Source organism: Gopherus evgoodei, chromosome 10 (assembly GCF_007399415.2).
Source record: "Gopherus evgoodei ecotype Sinaloan lineage chromosome 10, rGopEvg1_v1.p, whole genome shotgun sequence".
Lineage (NCBI taxonomy): Eukaryota > Metazoa > Chordata > Testudines > Testudinidae > Gopherus > Gopherus evgoodei.
In genome coordinates, this window is record NC_044331.1 from 29622649 (window position 1) to 29645588 (window position 22940).

Below are 22940 nucleotides of genomic sequence, written 5' to 3' on the forward strand. Positions count from 1 at the left end.
TCACCCAATACATTTCTTCTGTTTTTTACAGCGCAAATACATGTAATAAGAAATAAATATAAAGTGAGCACTGTACCCTTTGTATTCTGTTTTGTACTTGAAATCAATATATTTGAAAATGTAGAAAACATCCAAAATATTCAAATAAATGGTATTCTATTATTGTTTAACAGTGTGATTAATCACAGTTATTTTTTTTAATCGCTTGACAGCCCTAAATACATACATCCAGTTCCAATATTTAAATTCCTTTCAAACACATTATAATAAACCAGAGAAAAACTTGTTACAAGAAACACTGAAGAGATGAAGTGTATGAATTCTTTAAAATTAAAAAAAAACCCAAAAAATAGACACATTGATTTGTGTTTCTTTATCATATGTACTCAGGAATAGGGTTGAATTGTCTTCTCCAATTACCAAGAGCTATAGGAACAATAGGTATTTTGGGGGGCTACATAAGTAAAAATAACAGATTTCGTTTGACGAATGCAGAGCAAAGTAAATTATGTGGGGAAGTAGATTTACATCTTTTTTACTTTTGCATAAGAATGAATGGAGTGGCTCCACTAATTTTATTAATATATAATCAATATAAATTTATGAAATAAGAATCTGTTCTTTCCATTAGTGAGGATTCATTTTATAGGAATAATTTTGAGAGGGAAGTTACATGTTCTTTGTATTCCTAAAAAAAATATTACTTCTTCTTACCTCAGTTCCATTTATCTTCTGCAGATTAAAATGGTTCAGTCTAAACAGAACATAGTATTTCCAGAGAGTAAAGTTTACAACTGGATTTCCCTGAGGATCAACTGTCAACTGTTCAATGCGACGCACCTGTGCTAATGCATTAAACTGCTGCAACATGACAATATTTGTCTCCTTAAACTTCAGGTGCTGTAACAAAAAAACAGACAGGAATTATGTTATATTTACTGAGGAGGACACAAAATAGTAAGGCAACACAACTGTGTTACAGACATCAAGCTCAGTGTTAGATCAGCTTCATTCCATGCCATTTCTATTCTCCTTAGACATGAATAACCAGCTGTTGGGCCCATCTAAGCAACTGGGCTCACTTGATGTGTAGAGCTTTTAATACCTCTTCAAAACAATGTGGCACATGATGCCTTCCCCTCTTTAAAAAGAAGCTCTCTCCCTTTTGTATCCAATAAATTAAAATAAAAACTAGAAAATAAAATAAGAGATCTTAGTGATACAGACATCTGGTGGCCTCCGAGTGGGAAAACCTTAGCATTTACAATCATCTTCACTTGAAAGAGTAAGTGTACAGTCATAGCTTGTCTGTATTCTTTATGAAAAAAATGATGAAAATTCATCGAGTATTAAAGCATGTAAAAATACAGTAGGCGTTAACTGGGCTGTACATTTTCAGCAAGGTGTGACCATAACTTTTTCAAGTATGTATAATGCTATGGTCACTTAATATAGACACTCAGGGCTTGTCTACATCACAAAGTTGCAGTGCTGGTGAGGGGGTTACAGCGCTGCAACTTAGGAGGTGTACACATCTGCAGGGCATCACCAGCGCTGCAACTCCCTGTTTGCAGCGCTGGCCGTACTCCCGTTTTGTCTCGGGTGTAGAGGATCCAGCGCTGGTAATCAAGTGTAGACACTTACCAGCGCTTTTCTTGACCTCCGTGGAATAAGCAGGTATCCCAGCATACCTGAGGATACCTCTCTGGTAATCAAGCAGGTCTCCTTCCCCGCGGTTTGCAGGGGGGTTCGGGGAACGCGAGAGCAAACCGCAGGGAAGCAGGTCTCCTTCCCCGCGGTTTGCTCTCGCGTTCCCCGAACCCCCGTGCAAGCAGGTCTCCTTCCCCGCGGTGTGCTCTCGCGTTCCCCGAACCCCCGTGCAAGCAGGTCTCCTTCCCCGCAGTGTGCTCTCGCGTTCCCCGAACCCCCGTGCAAGTAGGTCTCCTTCCCCGCGGTGTGCTCTCGCGTTCCCCGAACCCCCGTGCAAGCAGGTCTCCTTCCCCGCGGTTTGCAGGGGGGTTCGGGGAACGCGAGAGCAAACCGCGGGGAAGGAGACCTGCTTGCATGGGGGTTCGGGGAACGCGAGAGCAAACCGCGGGGAAGGAGACCTGCTTGCAGGGGGGTTCGGGGAACACTGGAGCAAACCGGGGGAGGAGACCTGCTTCCCCGCGGTTTGCTCTCGCGTTCCCCGAACCCCCTTGAAGCCGCCCAACAGTGCTGCAGTGTGGCCACATCTAACACCACTTGCAGCGCTGGTTGCTGTAAGTGTGGCCACTCTGCAGCGCTGGCTCTATACAGCTGTACTAATACAGCTGTACCAACCAGCACTGCAAAATTGTAGATGTAGACATACCCTTAGCCTTAACTGTTTTGACTAAGTTATAGGTGTATAGGATTCAATTCCCCAGTTTTTTGGATGATTGGTTTATCACACATATTTATTATACCATCATTACGACTCCTTGAGTTTAAATTGGGTCATTAGCAATAAGGGGGCAAAACCCCATGCTCCTCTGTAGAAGTGCTGCAACAACAAGATTTGCTTAAACTTTGCATAGAAAGAAAAGAATGGGATATTTCTACATTGCAAGCAAGAAAATAAGCAAGAAATATTTTGAGTATGTAGAGTCTGATTGCTTCCTGGTTGTACCAGCTGTACAGGTCATAGAATCCCTCATTTATTCTGCTCCTTCCAACACTGCTTCAGTAGCACCCCTAAAAGGAGACCACAATGAGCCTGATAGAGGAATGAGATTTTGAGGGGTTAAAAACCTCTGCTGGGATTTTGAATTCATAGCTGGAAATACCTGCCTGAGCTGAAGCAAGGTATGCTCAATTAAGCTCAGAACCTTCCAAAAAAAAAGCATGGGGTATCTTTATGAGAAGGAGAGACAGAGGTTTGTTGACCAGAAACCAAGACAGGGAACTATGAAGGCACATGAGCCTACCTGTTGATACTGTTCTAGTTAGTTTTATGTTATTTGCTTTGATTTTACAGACCCACATTGCCTGGAGGGAATGTGGCCAGAGACTTTGCACATTTACGTTTTTTCGGTTGAGCAAGAACCACAGAACTCCACAGAGTTCTTTGCTTAACCAACACCACCTCTGACCTTTCTGTCGCCAGCTGTTCAGAGGCTGGCCTTGATACACAAACAAATACTTCTTGATACATGGAAATAATGGATCAACAATGTAAAAGTATTGTATTTCCATCTCACAATTTAGCAACTCTTTTCTATTTTATGAAGGGCCAAAAGAAATGTTTGTGTCAGAAATAAATTTCCAACCTAAGCAGAATCCCTCAATTCCCTTTGAGAATTCTCACTCAAGTCTCTTGCTCAATCAAGAAGGCCTTATCAAGTCAAAAGTACAATATAGACAAAACTGAAGAGTTAAACAAATAACCCAAATTCATATACATAAGTGATAATAAGCTGAAAACTAAAGGTTACTTGACCAAAATAAGGTGTTAATAAAGATCATCCATAGATTCTGTGGCTATTCAGATTGCTGAAGTCTCAGAGAAAATGTTTTACCGCAGAATTAGGAAATCTGATCTTCAGTTTTGGTAGCACTTGAACAATTTCATCAAATTCTATGAACATAAAGGAGACTGTGATGACAGTTCCAGCTGTCTGAACGCTCCAGTTTCGATCCAGGGATTCCAGAGCTCCAGAACCATACAAGTAAAGAGTGTCTCCCTCCACTTCGACTAAGTGAGAATCGAGGACAGATAAGCCTTGTACATCATTGCTCAGTACTGTGTCAAGAGACCTGTAAGGGGAAACAAACAGATGTAATATAAAAGAGAAGATATCTTTTGGGGTATTTGATTGAAGTGAATATTAATATTTGAAAACTCCTACACTTTACACCAAAGCCTAACCTCTCAAAAATATCCACAATTTTGGGATTCCAACTTGAGACACCTAGACCCTGATTTTCAGAGATGCTATAAATGCCATCAAATAATGTGGATGCACAGTATCACTGGAGCTGGGCACCCCAATTCTGTGGCACCCAAAATTAGCAATCATTTTAAAATTGTGACTCAAATGTTTGACTATTTTGTGTTGCTTGTGATTGCTACAAACAAAACTTCAATTAATGCATTTGCTCAAATGCCTTTACATTCAAATTCAGGGAACAAAACCAAGGACTCGACCTGTAAAATATACCCAACATGAATAATTTCTCATGCAACTAATCCCGTTACATTGGTAATTGTTCGCAGGATCAAACCCTGTTTTAAGATCAAACACAAAGACTACAAAACCAAAGAAACAGGGATAATAATGCTATTAACCAAAAATGTTGAATAAATAAAGTTTCATTTTTTCTTATAAATTGCATCATTCACCACTTAAAAACCCTATGCCATGTCTTCTGACCAAGACATTACTTGACTTAAAGATGAGAATACTAAGTCATTGCCTACACATCTTGGGTCTTACTGACCCAATTTAATCCTGTGGGACTCTAGATTAATTTAATATTAAAAACAGTGAATCCAACTCCAAGACTAACTGCTCTATCTGAACACCTCATTGTATCATCTACAATCTTAAGTCACACACAGATGGGAAAATAGCTTGCTAAAAGTATTTTCTACTTACAACTATTCTTTTGGGGCCTGATGCAAAGCCCACTGAAATCAGTAGGAAATCTTCCATTAAATTCTATGCCATAGAATCTATGGGCTTTAGAATAGGCCTCAGAGTGATGGTCACCCAGCTCCAGGCTTGGTTTTGGGGTTTTCCCCCCTGGACCCAATTTGTATTGAAGCAACAATATGTCAAGGTGCTGTAGACAGCCATTTATAGGTTTCAGATAGAAAAAAAACCAACACCACTGATTCTTCCAGGGACCATCACTTAGGCCTGGTTTATTTCTACCAAGCAAGAATCATTTTTACCCAACAGGGCATTTTCTTAGCCCTGCAGTAAGACAATCTGTGTCCGCTATACACACAGGCCACACATTTCAACTAGGTCCTTACCCTGATAGGGCGTGGTTATTGCTCCTCAAAAAGAGCCTGTCAAAACCTCTTTTGATTGACCAGCACTACTCAATTTTTGAAGATCAGCCAGATACTTAAGTCTAATAGCCTCACAACTTTCCCAGCTTCTTCTGGCCTGAAGGAAATCTAACATTTTAAAGTGACTAATTCTGGTGGCATTAAAATAAATTATAGCCCAGACTCATAGCTGGAAGAACCCCCTTTTTTTTCTTCCCAACTAATCAGCAGCAAACATGCTAACTTCTGGAGAAGTAGGGCTCAATTTTTCACACACTATACGTTGGCTTCATTTCTCTTGAGAGACAGTGTATCATTCTGAGAAAGAAGATTACAGCACTCAGACTGCAGATATGCAACTGTGACCTCTCCCCTTTGACTATTAGAAATAACTGCAAAAAAATTTGATGAAACTTTCTGTGTTGAAAAATTCCATTTTGTTGAAAAATTAACTAGGAACATTTCTCAGGACCAAGATTTTTTTTTATTTTTTTGGGGGGGAGAATGAAGGGATGTGGGGAGGGCGGACACAAGACACAGACAGACTGACTCTACAGCTGAACTGTTAGGGCACGGATGCTGGAGACCCAGATTCAAGTCCCGTCTTCAAACCAGGCAGGGCAGGGATTTGAGCCTCTGTCCCCAACTTCCCAGGTGACTTCCATAAACATCAAGATGTACGTGTGAGTGAGTGTGAGTAGGAAATTCAGGTCTCCTGTTTATCCCAATGTGGAACAAAAACAAACTTCAAAATACTGAAATATTTTGCAAAACAGAATTGCTGTTTTCTGGCTAGCCTTACTGCCTATTCAATTTTAGCAAAGAGCGTAAGAGAAAGAACTTTTAGAGAAACAGAACAGCTGACTGGTTTGATCAGGTAAGAGAGTTTATACCTCACACTATCACCCTCCACACCAAAGCCAACCGCTGCAGTTTATCACAGTGACATGGATTCAGAAGCATCTCCACTCTCATTGCATTATTTAATTACCTACCGGCCAGATAGAGGATAAAAATGTTTCCTTCACTGATTGGTCTGGAAGAAATGTTCTTGTTTTGTAGAGGAAAGAGAATATTAAGATTTATAGAAATAAAACAAATTCAAAATAAAAGAAGTGGCTGAACAGCTTAAAACTCACTCAGGGGGGAGCCCTGTAAATTGGTACTAGGCATACAGAGGGAGAGATCAGTCTTTTGTGCCTAGATCACCAATACAAAAAGTTAAGACACCCAGAATTGCATGAAGACATTCTAAAAGGTGCAGATAAAGTTTGCTTTGTTTGAATGTTTAGTATAATTTGACATTTTTGTAATTTAAAAAAAAATAAGCAGTATGATTTCTACAACACTGATTTTACAAATTTAAATTATAACTTTCAAAATAGCATGAAAGTTTATTTTATACATTGTATTTTATTATAGTAGGGTTGGCTAAAAAAAGTCACAACATTCATAGTCAGGAAATTACCAAAAATAAACCAACTTCACAACCACTATCCAATGTAAGTAAAGAAAATATTACACCAAGATCTTTCCTACAACTGCATGGAAAACATTTTTTAAATTCTATTAAAGAAGAGTCTTCTCAAGCAGTCCAAACAGTGAATCCATTAACATATTAATGTTAATCTGCTGCAGCTGTAATATTTTGCATCTTGTATTGATTAAGATATAATTTGCACAAGTGATTTAGAATTAGGATAGAGGATTTTGTTGCAACTTGTTCCCCACTGAACTGGAAAATGAGAGGGACCTTGATTTGTGTAAACGTAATTTCTGGTGATCAATAAATCAGCACCTCCTGTGGTTATGAGGCAGTACATACTTAAAATATGCAGACTCACCACTTTACTCACTCCCTGCTTTAATCTTAAAATAGCTGATATATGGATATTCTACAGCTATGTTGGCTATACTGTCGAATTATTATATTAAATACCCCGGCTGTACATGGCAATATCGATATTAGGATACAATAATGTTTGAACAAGGTGTCTAATGCTAACAGTGGTATTATAATGAAGTTTTGAGATGTTAGGTTAGAGAAGCAATCTAATAAATCCAGTTATTTAGCTATAGTAGTGGTTAGCTAGTTAGATAGCAACAAAAAATAAAAATAAAAAAATAGCATTGCATCTGGAAAGCAGAATTATACTTCTAACATTTTGTGGTCACACAACTGAGAAACAGAGTCAGAACTCCAAGCAAAGGAAGTGTGGGAGTGGGAAATCATTTGGCAACCACTGATACAATTCTAGACTGGAACATTTTTGTAAATTACCAGCTGAAGAATAGCTGCAAATAGCTGCAGAAATCTGGGACCAGGGACAGCAACTTTGGACGGTAAAACTATTGTTCATCATTTGCATAATCAATGTATAACTGTTGCATAAGTATTACTAGAAATTGTGTAATCCTGTCTTTGTACGGCTGACATAAATCATCTCTTGTCTATCACAGATTCCTATCACTTATGGGCATTCTTATAAGTGCCCTGGCAAGGATGATTTAGTTGGGGATTGGTCCTGCTTTGAGCAGGGGGTTGGACTAGATGATCTCCTGAGGTCCCTTCCAACTCTGATATTCTATGCTTCTATGTGTGAGAAGTTGCACTAGAAATAACTGACCTATTACTACTATGACATAACAGAATAAAGGAAGAAGGGTGGGTTAGAATGACGTAATTCTTTACATTTTGAAGCAGTTTTCTGAAGTCCATGGAACAAATCTGCCTTTAGAGTAGGACATTAATACCTCTCAGATTACTATGGGTATCACCTTCTCTGTGGAAATAAGTAATAAAGAATTACAATTAAAAGCCTGATTTGGACATGGGTTTTATTCAGTTGAAGCCTTTTCCCAACTTAATTAAATTTAACAATTTTATGTGAGTCATAGAAATCAGCAAGAGTTGTTTCATTCAGTCCTCTTTTACTTTTAATATTTATTTAAAAAATTTTAACAGGTCTTTGTGCTCTCTTCAATTCTGAAATCTTACCATTGTTCTCTAATGCGAAAAGAGCAGTGTATATTTCACAGGGGAGGAGACTGACTATGCAAGTGTATAGTCACAAAGAACAATAGGGCCAACAGGGGATGGAAAGGGATTAAAATGAATGAAGAATAGTGCTCCAACTTCCTAAATAGTCTAAAAATTTATCACAACTTTGAAGTTTGATAAACTTTAACTCACTCTCAGTGTTACTCAATTAGTAGCAAGAATTCCTTCATAACAAGGTAGAGATTATGCCTCTGACACCACTAATGAAACTAAAAGAATTATGCAACCATCAACATACATAATTAGCAGAAGTCCACACCAGTGCACCTTATGCAGGATCTGAGCCTTTGTCTGTTACTTATGTGAATGTGAGATTACGTCTCTTTTTTTTTTTTTCCCCCAGCATTATCAGAAACATTGTTCTCTGACAAATCATGGCCTAAATATCCAACTAGGCATATTAGACAAATTGTTTTCTTCTAAGTAGTTGTACAATATAAAAAAAACACAAAATGCCAGATTACTGCTTCTCAGGGTGTTACATATAACAGACACTGTATATTAGAATGAAAATATTACAAAGACGTTAAAAGGAAATTCAAGTTGCTAGGTCCAGCACTCAAAAGTTAGGAAATGTCAGAATTAAATTTGCCTGTGTAACATTAATTTGCCCCTCCTGTGATTATTAATTGTGATACAGTCTTTATGTATATGATCATACAGGTCTGTCACATCTTAGGGGCATTTAACATGCGCGATTTCAGCTTTACGCGGTCGGCAAAAACAAGAAAAAAAACAAAAAAAGAGAAAAATAATTTAAATACTGTTCCTGTAGTGCGGGCGATTCCATCCGCCATTACACTCAATGTAATTTTGACTATACACGATTTTCACTTTACGCACTGACTGCGGAACATAACCCCAGTGTAAGATGAGACAGACCTGTATAACTTTTTCTACAGGCCCGTACCTCATTCAGTCCACAGAATGGGCAGTGATCAATTAATGAGCTGCTATTCAATAGCTGTTGTTTTTTCCTCATTGTTCAATGTGCGGTCATAGGCCTTATTTCCAGCACATTATTCAAACTCTGCTCTGAAGATAAAATTATTAATTTCCTCATGGGCTTTTCCACTATAGTAACTGAGTGCTTCACAAACATTAATTTATCTTTGCAAACTCCATGAAATGAGTGGCACTATTATCCCAATTTTACAGTTGGGAAGCTAAGGCATATAAAGATTAATATCAAAAGCATCCACTAATTTTGAGTGCCCAACTTGAGATGGCTAGGACCTGATCTTTCAGAATACTTACCATTATATTCAGATGTAGAATCCCTTAACTTCAATTGCAGTTGAGAGTGGAGCTAAACAAATAATTTAAAATCTTCTGATGAAAGTGCTATATAAGAGCCAAGTATTCCCATTAACGTTAATAATTGATTTTTCAGTTCATTAGCCGAACTGAAAAATATTTGGTTGGTTTCAAATAGAAACTATTTTTTTTAGTTTTTCCTCAATGAAATAACTGGAAAATTTTCATTCGGATTGAACGGAAACACTAAAACAGTTTTGACGTTTTCAAAATGAAGTGATTCAATGTTTTCAAAATTTTTGTCTACAGTTTTATTCAAGGAAAACTATACAATGAATTTGACCCAAATTCATTGCAGTGCTCCACAAAGTGCTATTTGCTGGAAACATATTGCTCAGATCTAGCTGTGAGCATTCAGCACTTCTTCAAAGAGGTCTCAAGGGTCTGAAGTTAGACCCCCAGAAAATGAGGGAACACACGATTGTTTAGTCATAGCCTTTAAAAAGTATGGTTTAAATGACTTGTTTAGTATCACATAGGAACTCTGTGGAAATAGAATCCCATTCTCCAGGGCAGTACTCAAATGCTTTAACCATGAATCCTCCCTTCGTTTCCTGCAATCCCTTACCTCATTCGCTACATGCTTTGCAACTTCTGCAACAAATGATGGAGGGGTCCTATGGACAATAGCCTCCTTTACTTCATTAGCCTGATTCATCCAAGAATCCTGCCCCACCCTGGACTGGAGCAGCTATTACACAGGGAAAGTTTTTCTGGGTGCTCCCACGAGCCTTGGCCTGCAGCATGTTCAGTTTGTTTGTGGGGAAGATGCATGCTCAGTGAGGACAGAGTTTTTGGAGATTTTAGCTGTTAAAACTGAAGTTCTCTCTACTGAACATGTGTGAACTGCTATGGTTTTCAGAGGCTTATACAATGGCCAAATTTGGGCAGGTTTTCACTGGGACAATAAAAGGCACATCCCTGAAACACCTGCCAAATTTCAAGTCCCTGGTCCAAAGCATGGGGTACTTGAACATTTCAAACAAAAGGTCCCAAGAATTTTTTAACATGGAGAAAAAGCCTTGTTCTTGGAAATAGCTGAACCATTTTGGCTGAAATTTTCCCCCAAAATATTTCGCCTGAGGCAGACATTCGGCAGGGAAAATTTCACCCCAAATCATTGAAGTTATGCAAAGTTATAAGCCACTGAAATGGGGTCTTATAAACAGATGTTTCGAGCAACCTTAATAGGAGTCAGTGCTACCAGCTCCACCCATAGTACATAAAATATGCAAAATTACTACTATGTATATAAATATATATATCCTTTTTGCAGAAAACTTTCATAAAAGAAAAGAATGAAAAAGAATTTATCTTCTTTCTCATTTTTCCTTTCCTCTGGTCTTTTTATTTCTTTTGCTCACTCAAAATAGCTACTCCTCAGTTTCTTTTAATGTGCCCCCCTTAACCTAGTAAGTCTGTATTCAATATTTTCTAAAAATTTAAGTATTTAAGATCATTTTTAACTTTTCCTCTCGCTTCAGGATTCTATTTGCTTTTCAGAATTTGCCTCTCTTCAGCCGCTTCTTTGTTCCCTTCCAGTATACGCTATCATCTATTACCATATCCTTCTCCCCCATCACACATACACAAGACCCCACTATGGCACTGTTCTCTCAAGTTTTTCTAAATGTATTACCCTCTTTCTCCTATGATCATTCACTTCCTTTCCAACACTGTGTGAATGCCCGGGCTATAAATGGTCAAAGTACTGTATTCTCTCCATTTTTAGGGGTCTCCTAAGGTTTGTGAAAACCCAAAGATTCTTTTCATAGCCCATACAGGGATGATGCACAGACATTAAAGAATAGATCTATGGGCTGTAATTATCCTTTCATGTCTTTTAATGATTTCAGTGGAGCTATGTCAGTTTACACAAGCTAAAAATCTGATCCCGCTTTTTACAAGCAGCAAACATTGTGGGGTGTATATTCTTTCTTTAATGCATTTTTATCTTCTTACACATTTAGTTACTTTTATAACTTCCAATAATACAAGTATCATGTATCAACTAGAATACACTGCTAGGAGATGACAAAAAGATATTTGCTGGCAGGGACATGACTTCACTCTCTCATCTCTAACATAAATATTGATAGTAAGTAAATCTACCCTGGGTATACCTGGTCCTGCCTCAATGCAGGGGACTGGACTTTATCTCTGAAGATCCCTGGCAGCCCTAAATTTCTATGGTTCTAAAAGTGCAGAGCACACCTTCCTTTTATGATCTTTTGAAAAGACAGACTTAGATTTTTTAAGGCCAGAAGGCATCATCAGAACCTCAAGTCCAACTGCCTGCATAACACAGGTAATAAAATTCCACCCAAATACCCATGTACTAAACCAAGTAACTTGTGTTTGTCCAAAGCATATCTTCCTGAAAAGCATCCAGTCTTTATATGGAGACATCAAGAGATGGAGAATCTACCTTTCCCTTGATAGTTTGTTCCAATGCTTAGTGGCTTGAAGGCAAAGCAAACTTGAAAATAAAAATTCATTTCTTGGAAATCTGTTCCCACCTTGACAAATATGGGAAAGATGGAGATTGTGAATAGATCCCTTAGGAATAATATTTTCAAAACTTCCCCCCCTTTTTCCAATTAAAAAAATACATAAATTTCAACTAGCCCTATCTAGGATATTACAAGTGGGACTGAATGGGCCAATAGCCACCTCTTGTGAAAGCAAATACTATTTTACGACCCCTAATCTCAAGACAGAATTTGGTCTATGTTCCTTTTCCCAGCATATTCAGACACCAGTATGCCTACTGGTAGCTAGTATCTTGGACCTTTGCAGGTCAGCTTTCCAGTGGAAGAGAAATCAATGCTGTAAAGATATAATAAACTGCCCTTTCTCCCTCAAGGCACACCAGACTTTAAGCAATCTCAGTACTTCCCAATAACTTATTGATCTAGAAAGCAAGCTTCCTGTGTACCCATCAACTGATCTCAACCGGGAATTGAGGTTCCTCTCCTCTCACCTCAATTAAAACTACTCACGTACACTTAATAGTAGCCAATGTAAAAGTAGGAGAAGCCAATGAATGGCAGCAAAGCTGTGCTTTCTGTAAACTCTGGCGGTATGTCTACACTGCAGTAAAACACCCACAGCTGGCCCTTGTCAGCTGATTTTGGCTCACAGGGCATGGATTGCAGGACTATAAACTTGCAGTGTAGACAAGGCTAAGGCTAGAGCCTGAGCACTGGGACCCTGCCTCCTTGTGGGCCAGCTACGTAGGTTTTATTGCAGTGTAGACGTACCCAAAGCGGTTTGGTGGTCTTTTATTCTGTTTTTCATTTAGTTTTGAAATTGTGAAGCCTGTTCAACTTGAAATCTTTTCATCATCATAACACACATCATAAAAAGAGTGTAATGGGCTCCCTTGATAATCTCACATTATAAGGTATAACAGTGTCCCATGATTATTCTGAATCATATTATATTGAAATGGAATATGACATGAGTTTTCTCAATAATCTTCCATAGCAACATATTTTAACAGGGACTGCATTTTAAGTTTGTATTATATTTGTAATGGACTTTGAATCACTGTAAAACAATACATATACAATATTAGAAAATGCAACATCTGCACATGCACACTTAAGTTTCAGCTAAAGTCTGATTTTTCAAAATATGAAAAGACAGAAGGATAAACAGTAGCAAACTGTGAGGAAAGTTGAATTTTTAACCAAGTAATCAATTTTAAATTTGAATTATTTAAAAAGCACAATTTTGTAGTTGTATGACTACATAACTAACTTGAAGTTTATGTAGAAAACAACATACTTGAATGCTTTGAAAATATGTACATCCACTATTTTTTGCAAGGCATACCTGGAACATTAGACTGGTACCTTCATTTGAACAGATTTAATATAGAATACTGCTGATGGATATATATGTTTGACCTATTTATAGCTGCCCAATGAGTTCACACTTTTTTCTTTTCAAACATCTTGTATCCAGGCTGACTTTTAGGCCTGTATAACAAATAGATGCTGTAACAGAGAGCACTCCGGCAGAACACTAATGACAGCAGTGGAATCAGGACACCTTGATATATGTTTTTGTACAAAGGAAGAATTTATATTAGGAGTATCAGAGTTACACATCACTGAACTAACTCTGCCTTAATAGTCTACTATCTTCGGAAATATTCTAACTAAAAAGATATAATGCAGATATCAATATAAAGCAGCTCAATTTTACTTAAAACCTGCATGGCACATGATACAGCTCACCTACTACTTTTTAAGATCCAAGTTTTTAATTTAACAAAAGTAAAGATGTTCAATTGTCCTTTTGAGATTTTTATTGAAGGAACTGGATGCAAAAGTAAAAGTGTGAGATTTATTTACAACAACAAGTGAACAAATATCTAATCATAAATTTATCAGTAGCAATCAGGAATAGTATTTAATGCTCAAGCACATATTCATGCATACCGAGCTAACATGCAGAAGTAAAAAAGTCGTGTTAGTCTGGATCTGTAAAAGCAACAGAGAGTCCTGTGGCACCATATAGACTTACAGACGTTTTGGAGCATGAGCTTTCGTGGGTGAATACTCACTTCGTCGGATGCATGTAGTGGAAATTTCTATATGCATCCGACAAAGTGGGTATTCACCCACGAAAGCTCATGCTCCAAAAGGTCTGTAAGTCTATAAGGTGCCACAAGACTCTTTGCTGCTTTTACAGAGTATTAGTGTTTAACATGTTCTCTAATTTTTACTCATTGAAGCTACTGAATGCATCAAAGTGAAAATGCAGAAGAAAAAACAGGCTGAAGTAGGCCCTCAATTTAATGAGGACTCTATATTCAGCAGAAATCATACATGGGCTCTTCAAGTGAGAAAACACTTTGAGTGACTAGGGGGTAAGGACATAAGTTGCTGAAAGGATGGAAAATGGAAGAGTTTCTGAAGTTCCACTCAAGCATCCCATCTGCAAATTAAAGCTCAGGAGAAGCCTATGATGCACTTTTGTTTTGCAGGAAATGCACTTAAAGTCCTGGACAAAACCAGACTGGTACTTCTCAAGTCATACAACATACACAACCTTTCGCCATGTATATCATGCATAATGTCATACTTGAAATCCCTCTTCCATTTACAGAGAACATGGCCTAACACATAGCTTTGACCTAATCATCTTGAGAGGCAGTATGGCAAAATGGATGAGATGGATTTTCTTTACAACTCTGCCAGAAATGATCTTGTCCAACCTCATAGATGCTCAGTTATTTCATCTGTAAAACGTGGGAAGGATAACTAAAGCTTTACTCAACAAGGGTGAAAAGTGCATAGAGTTATTCCAAACAGCCAGGAGAAGAGGCAAAAACTGAACTCATGATGTCCTTGATTTTGCACAGCACACTCTCTCCTTTGCTAAAGAGTATTTTTGAAAGGGTACTCTCTCATGCACACTAAAAAATAGCAGCTTTGTTTAGCATTTTTCTTTCCAGTTAAGTAGAAATTGTGAAGTTTTTTGAAGAGAAGTTCTAAAAGACTTTGAAAGAAGGGAAGTGAATGGCATGTCTACATTTGTGTGAATTTTGAAGTTGAGAATGCTATAATTTTTGTGCAAAAGGGGTAACAATTAAGAGAAACATCCCAGGGAAGATTTCTGAAAAGTTAATTTTACCATTTATTTTTCCAGAATCACTTATCAGTGATCATAATACCCTTACAAAAATTCACAGACGCTCCTTCAAGGAGTGCTTTCCAGTTTTAGTTAAAGCAAGCCACTGTTGCAGCTCCAGAGAAGTTTTTCAGGTCTTGTCAAATGGCAAAAACCTGGCTCCACCCCCCTGTGGTGCTATAACTATCAGTGTCTCCGTAATATCTACATTCTATATAACTATCTCCACTGTTTAGGGCCAAGATGAAAATGTGTGCGTGTGTGAAAGAGAAAGGGGGAGAAAGAAAGTGGATTTCATAGCTGCTATGAGAGAGGCTTTTACATTATGACCCTCCTGAATGAAAGCCATGTATTGTAGCACCTGGAGGACCTCAAAACAGGGACCAATATTACATACCACAGGTGACATCCTGGATCCACTGAAATCAGCAGCAAAACTCCTACTTACTTCACTGGGGCCAGGACTTTGTTAAAAAACCCTGGCATGAGTTAGGTACAGTTTTGTATGTGATCTTCTCTCCTTTTTAATGCTCATTGTCTCAAAATATCTACACTGTTTTAACACAGGTTTTTTGTATTTAATTCCAATTTAGTGTAAAATTTGTGTGATACCGAATGAAGGTAAAGAGGCATGTACAAAAAAAATAAGTATTGTCTACGTGTTTGAAAAAAAGATTAATAGTGAAGATTTTCAAAAGCACTTAAGTGACACAGTAGCCTAACTCAGATTTACAAAGGGACTTAGGCATTTAGGAGTCTAATTATAATTGAAATCAATGCAACTTAGGCTCCTAAGTTTTTTAATCACCATTGAAAATTATAGCTCTAGTCAATAATCTTCGGTTCCCTGCTTCTGGATCTCAAACTGCTCCTTCAGTCCTACGTGTCATCAGTGGTCACAGGCACATTTTTCAGTCTGTATTTGGCTACATTCTTGTGAATAGTTCTTTTAAATATGGACCCAACCACTGTCACAAAAGCACCTGTGAGCTACATATTTATAACATACTCTTTATGGAGCCACAATTGCTCTTGTAGATCACTTGCAAGGTACTGCTAGTGGAAAATGCAGCTGCTTGCTTAAACAATGGTGCTAGATGTAGAGAGCACATTACACCCATTCTCCAAAGTCTTCCTAGGCTTCTTGATACATGTCAAGGTATTGCTTTTGAGCTACAAATTCCTGACTACCTACTTAAGTTTTCCTATATAACAGACTTGGAGCTGCTCTGTAATAATTCATGAATACTATGTGTTGACCGGGTTATTGGGGACGTTTATAGTATGAATATGTTGGTTCTGTAGTAGGAGCATTGTCCAGAAAAACAAGCAAGAAGGAAAACAATGACTCAAGATAAACTACCCTCAGTAAACACTGGCAGATTGTTAAGAGACAGTGCTCGACAGGAAAAGACCCAGGAACACAAGAAAAATCAAAAGGACTATAGCCGTTGAGAGAGAAACCGAGACAGAGACTGCGCACGCATAGTTGGCTTGGTTTTTAGGAGGATAGCGGAAGGTGGGGTGGGGACAGGGGCTGTTCTGGGAAACCAGACTGACACGCAGACACTCACTAGGTGTTTGAATAAGCTACACCTGCCTATGTTATCATCAGGCAATTGTGACTCTCAAATAAAAGAGACACACATAGGTAAGACATTTTGTGGTTTGAAAATCCTTTTTCTCTTATGCTTCATTCCTTCCTACCATTAAAATAACAATGCTTTGATATTCAGGAGGCTGTCTGGCCACTAGACACAGCCACTGGTCACACACTCCCAAAGGAATGAATGCATGTACCAAAACCAGTTGGACCTGCAGGGGTAAGCACAGCTGATAAGACAGCACACTGTAACCCAGAGCCAGGTCTAAGAGAGAGAAAAATGAAAAGCCATCTCAGGAGAGGTAAAGGCACATGGCCTGACCTTTTTTTTTTTTTTGGGGGGGTGGGAGGGAAGGGGAAGAGAGAAAAGAAGAGGGGAGGAGGGGGAGAGAAGAGAATGTGGGGGGACACTCAATGAAACAAGAAAGGGGACAGAAGTGCAGCTAACTCTGTAATCATGACACCAATGACAGCAGTTTCTAAACCCTGTTCATAGGGATCAGTCCAGGCTACTTAAAAGACCAGTTGTCTTCAATCTAAAGTTGAGACTGTTGAGATCAGCTGGGTGATTTTGTACATGCACTTCACCCAGACTGACCATGCTGAAGTTGTTCAAGCTACTGAATCTGTTCTATTTTTTTCAGACTCTACCCTGAGCAAGCTATGGGGAGAATGTATTAGTCTGGGGTGGAGTCCATCTGAGGCAGACATTGTTCAGTAAGTCTTGAAATTGTTGTTTTTTTTTTAATTATGTAGAGTGCTAAATGGACACATTTTAGAAATCCAAAAATAAATACACATATCTTTGTATACATACACTACTTACAGACACACACACACACACACACACATACTTATATGAATGGAAGGATTAGTGTTTCCCATTTTTATTATATATAAAACATTAGCTAGGAAATATACTTCCAAGAAAACACTTGTATACCTGGTTTCTTCAGGAAATTCATATGCGGCACTGCCATTAATCTGACAGGAGTCACTGTCTTTTTTATCTTGATTTGAAGAAGTCACAAGGGCAACTCGATTCTGCTGAATCTCCCATTGACGAGCAATGTTGCCAATTGTCAATCGCTTCTTTTCCTGAAACATGATATAAAAGCCATATGAAATTCTCCGAATGCATTGCTAGTATGTTGGTTTGCACCAGAAGAATATATTCCATAGTCAAACACTAATTGATAGATGGGAGGTGTTGCCTTACTCAAGACAACTGTCCATGTATTGGCCTTCTAACACATCCAGCTCGCTGTGTGGAAATCATTGACTGTGAGATTTAAGTGTAAGGCAGAGCTGGGCAAACTACGGCCTGCAGGCTGGATCCAGCCCATCAGGGCTTTCAATCCAGCAGGTGGGATTGCCAGCTCTGTGGCACAGCAGGCTGGCACCACATCTCTGTGGACCCTGGAGGGTGGGGGAACAGAGGGCTCCCTGCGCTACCCTCGCCTGCAGGCACCGCCTCCCATAGCTCCCATTGGCTGAGAATGAAGAACCACGGTGAATGGGAGCTTTGGTGGTGGCACCTACAGACAAAGGCAGTGTGCAGCAGAGCCGCCTGCCCTACCCCACTCCCAGGAGCCACTGCCAGACATGCTGGCCACTTCTGGGAGTGGCGTGGGGCCAAGGTAGGCAGGGAGCCTGCCTTATACCCACTGCGTGCCGCTCCCACCCCGGATCTGCTCAAGGTAAGAAGCGTTGGTCTGGAGCTTGCACCCTGCACCCCTCCTGCATCCTGCACCCCAATCCCCTGCCCTGAGCCCCTTAACCCTCAGCCCTGAGCCCCCACTGCACCCCAAGCTCCTTCCCTGAGCCCTCTGCCACACTTTAACCCCCTGCCCTGAGCTGCCTCCTACACCCCAGCCCCTTGCCCTGAGCCCCCTTCCTGCACACTGGACCCCCTTCCACACCCTGCACTCCCGCCCGCAACCCAACCCCCTACCCCAGCCCTACGTTCATGGCACTGCATACAATTTCTCCCCCAGATGTGGCCTTCGGGCCAAAAAGTTTGCCCACTCCTGGTGTAAGGTTACTGTTGATTTTACTAGCTCATGGACCTGCTTCTGAACTGTTCTCAGACTGAAACTTTAAACAATATACATGTTTTCAAAAGGTAAATTAATTGCTTGTTTCAGTTAGGTTGATTTTGCTGAACCAGATCTAACTGGCCTGGCTTAGCCATCCCACTGTTACAGTGCTTCTTAATTAAACTTGAATAGATATCAATCTCTGCTATATAAAAGGGAAAAACTGCAAAGAACTAAGTACAAAACACCATCTCTTTTTATAGAAAATCAAGGTTATGACATATTGACGAAAGCTAGGAATGTCAAACATTAGTTGATAATATTTCAATCTAAGTCATGCTGCCATAGTAGGGTTGCCAACTATCTAATCACACAAACCCAAACACCCTTGCTCTGCCTCTTCCCTGAGGCCTCACCCCTGCTCACTCCATCCTCCCTCCCTCCCTCCATTGCTCACTCTCCCCCACCCTCACTCATTTTCACCAGGCCGGGGCAGGGGTGCAAGAGGGGGTATGAGGTGCAGGCTCTGAGAGGGAGTTTGCGTGTAGGATGGGGTGCGGGCTCTGGGATGGAGTCTAGGTGCAGGATCTTGGCTGAGGCAGGGGGTTGGGGTGTAGGACAGGGTGAGGGCTCTGGGAGGGAGTTTGGGTGCGAGATGCGGGCTATGGGCTGGGGGTTGGGGTGTGGGAGTGAGTGAGGGGTGCTGGCTCTGGCTGGGTGGCGCTTACCTTTGGCGTGTCCCAAAAGAGACCGGCACATCCCTCTAGCAGGGGCTCCCTAGGCGGGGAGGGCCAGGGGGTCTCCGTATGCTGCCCCTGCCATAGGCACCAGCCCTGCAGTGCTCGCTGACCGCAGGTCGAGGCCAATGGGAGCTGCAGAGTTGGTGCTCGGGGAGGAGGCAGCACACGGAGACCCACTGCTCCCCCCTCCAGGGCCACAGGGATGTGCCAGCTGCTTCTAGAAGCACTGCTGAGCCAGGGCAGGCAGGAAGCCTGCGTTAGCCCCGCTGTGCCACCAGACTTTTAGCACCTAAAATCTCCCAGTTTGGCTTCAGTAGCCTCCAGGAGATAAAGCCTCACTCCGGGGAGACTCCCGGCAAAACTGGGAGAGTTGGCAATCCAATGCCATAGAAATGGACCCTTTGAATTAAAAGATTCTAAGGCATGTATACTCTTGCCCTGCAGTTTGGACTACAGAGGTTTGAACAGTAGTGCAAACCAAAGGGCTGCAATCTAACACTCCCCTGTGGATGCTACAGGAACAAACTGAAAGGTTCCTGTTCACCGTCTTATTGTAATCCTGTTTGAAGAGGATTATATTAATGTAAATTAGTTCATTCCGGCAATGTCCACATAACGCAGTTACAGAGCAGCACTTTGGTGCACATTCACACCCCTCTATTCTGAACTGCAGGGCAGTGTAGATGGAGCCATTAATTTAAAATTTGCAAGCTCTGGTTGGCATTTGTCAGAATATCAGTCTTATTTAAAAAAAATCTGTAGGGAACTACACAGCGCTCTTTTTAAGTCTGGGAAAAGTACAGCAAAATGCAAGGTGAAACAGATCGTTTAGCACAAGTATTTAGCACATATTGTAAGGAACCGTTCAAGCTAGAGTGACCTGCTAACACCTTTGCAACTTTATGGTTGGCTAGCTATTCTTTGTCCACATTTTATTCAACGGCTAAATCAAAACCCGCTGAACTTTACATGTTTTTCAATTCCAGATTGTTTTTACTTTGAAAAGTAACAATGTTTCTACTAATCAGAGAGTTATTTTTAACCTTCCTTCTCCTTATAAAGTAAAGCAGCTGGTCAACATGGCTAACAAGGAAAAGCTCTCAATAAAAAGACTGAATTCAATGAAGCCATTAAATGTTTAATAATTTATCTAAACACTGTTGCCATCGTTTTATTCTTATTTCAGCGTTTACTGCACTGCAATATATTATTGCATGCTTTCACGACTTGTTTATGAAATTCTTCATCTTGAAATATTGTTAAATTTTTCACAAACTCTATGTGAGGCTACACTTTGAAATGATTTGAACCTCGGTTTAGTACACTATTGCCCATTTTAGACACTGCTTTATGCAAACAACACATTATAATGGTACTCCAAAACATGCACAGGCACCTGCATGAACTTCTGATTTTGCACCACAGAATCACTTGACAACCAGCTATCTACCTACCCACTGTTACATCCTACTGTTCATCTAAAACCCACGAGTCATCACTTTAGCTGTATGTTTCTACTAAAATACTTAATGGGGGGGTGGGGGAACTACGGCCCGTGGGCCACATCCGGCCCTCAGAACTCTTCCCTCTGGCCCCTGAGCTCCTGCCAGGGAGCAGGATCAGGGCAGGCTTGCAGAGGAGCCAGCCCAACTACCTGGCAGCGCGGTGAGCTGGGTGGAGGCTAACCCCTGGTCCCTCCCCCTCCCTGCCTCCCTCGCAGTCACAGTTCCCCCAGCACCTGGGCAGTGTGGCTGCAGCTCCGGCCGGGTGGCACGGCTATAGTGCTCCAGGGCGGAGCGGTCAGGGCACAGAGAGCAGGGAGAGTTCTGGGAGTATTTCAGGGGGGCGGTCAAGGGGCCTGAGCCCTGTTGCGGGGGACAGGGGCAGAGCAAGCCAGGGCCCCCTCCATCCCCAGCATGCTTGGCCCCTGTCCCCAGCAGCCAAGCCCAGACAGGGAGCAAGCCCTGCCCGACTGCCAGGGACAGCAGCCAAAATGAGCACGGGAAACGCACAGGGAAAGGACTGAGCCCCCCGCCTTTCCTCCACCCCACAGGTGAAGTGGAGCGGGGAGAGCAGGGAGGGTTGGCTAGGGGGTAAGGGGCTCCATGGGGACGGTCAGAGGGTGGGAAGCAGGGGAGATTGGATGGAGGAGTCCCGGGGGTGGTCAGGAGCTAGGGAGCAGGGGGGATTGGATAGGGGACGGTTGTCCCGGGGGTGAGGGATGATCAGGGGGCAGAGAGCAGGGCTGTTTGGATAGGATACGGGAGTCCCAGGGGGCAGTCAGGGGTGAGGAGCAGGGGGAGTTGGATGGGGGTGGAGGTTCTGGGGGACTGTATAGGGGGGAGGGGCCAGGCCACGCCTCACTGTTTGGGGAGGCATAGCCTCCCCCAGCCTTCCCTACCCAGCCCTCCATACAATTTCTGTACCTGATGTGGCCTTAGGGCCAAAAAGTTTGCCCACCCTGACTTAACCCTAACCCTACCAATATTTGGCTTCAGATTTAACAGCTCATTTAGATTTAGGTGAAGGGGAGCAGTTTACAGCTCCTTTAGAACTATATTTTAGGCTACTGGTTTGCAGACTCAGGAAGAAAACAGCATATTGATTTACATTTCAAAAGTTATCTTTACAACCAAAAAGGTTGGAAGCTTTAAATTATTTTTCTAAACTAAAGCTTACACTTTGTAGTAAGGAACAGATTCTGTGACCTGTTCTGTAAAATGGAGCTATTAATGTTTTGACATCTATGTCCAGCACTTTGACATCCACAGAAGAAAAAGCCCTGTGAAGTCATTGTTGCTGGAACAATTTGTATAGTGGGGGTGCTGTGAGCCATTAACCAAAAACTGTAAATCTTGTATATAATGAAAACCACTTCAAGCCAGGGGGTGCTGCACCACCCCCTGGACCCTTAATTCCAGCCCCTATGTATGAAATGAAAAGTAGTATTAACCCCATTTTGCAAATAGGAAAAATCAGAGACAATGTTTGAATGATTTGCTTATGTAGCATTGTAAAATTCTAGGTTAGGCCTTAGCTTGTGAACCAAAAGACCTCAGATCAATGCTTGCTGGATGCATGACCCTGGCCAAGTCCCTTAAGCTCTGTTTCCATTTGGAAAATTAATCTTTTGCGCAAGGACTGCCTCTCACTATGTGTTTGCATAATGGCTACCCAGGGTGGATACGTGGGCACTACTGTAATGCAAATAAATAATAATTTAGCTACAGATGTGAGGAGAAGAACTTAATGACTTTGAAAAGAGAAAGCAGTATATAAACAAACAATACTCTGCATTTCCTGACTTGGGTGCTTATCTATGTAGCCTAAACATTTTCTTTAAGGAGTTTTTTGTATGGAATTGTTTTTAACTTACCCATTTGTTGTTACACAATAAAGGGATTAAAGCCAAAACTTTGAAAAGCACATCACCATCCTTAGATTGTAGTTACTGTACTCACCTGTGAAAGGTTCATTTTCCCCCTTTCTAAAGCAGGGGTTAGTCAACTATATT

At 40.8% G+C, this 22940-nt stretch overlaps 1 protein-coding gene across 1 annotated transcript in view; it reads right to left on the reverse strand.

Moving 5' to 3' along the window:
- The window catches only part of LRRC49 (leucine rich repeat containing 49), a 138060-nt gene that overhangs the window by 13349 nt on the left and 101771 nt on the right, over positions 1 to 22940 (reverse strand). The window contains 3 exon segments of the mRNA XM_030578382.1: positions 715 to 900; positions 3540 to 3777; positions 17591 to 17745. Of these exon segments, the coding sequence (XP_030434242.1) occupies positions 715 to 900; positions 3540 to 3777; positions 17591 to 17745 (579 nt within the window).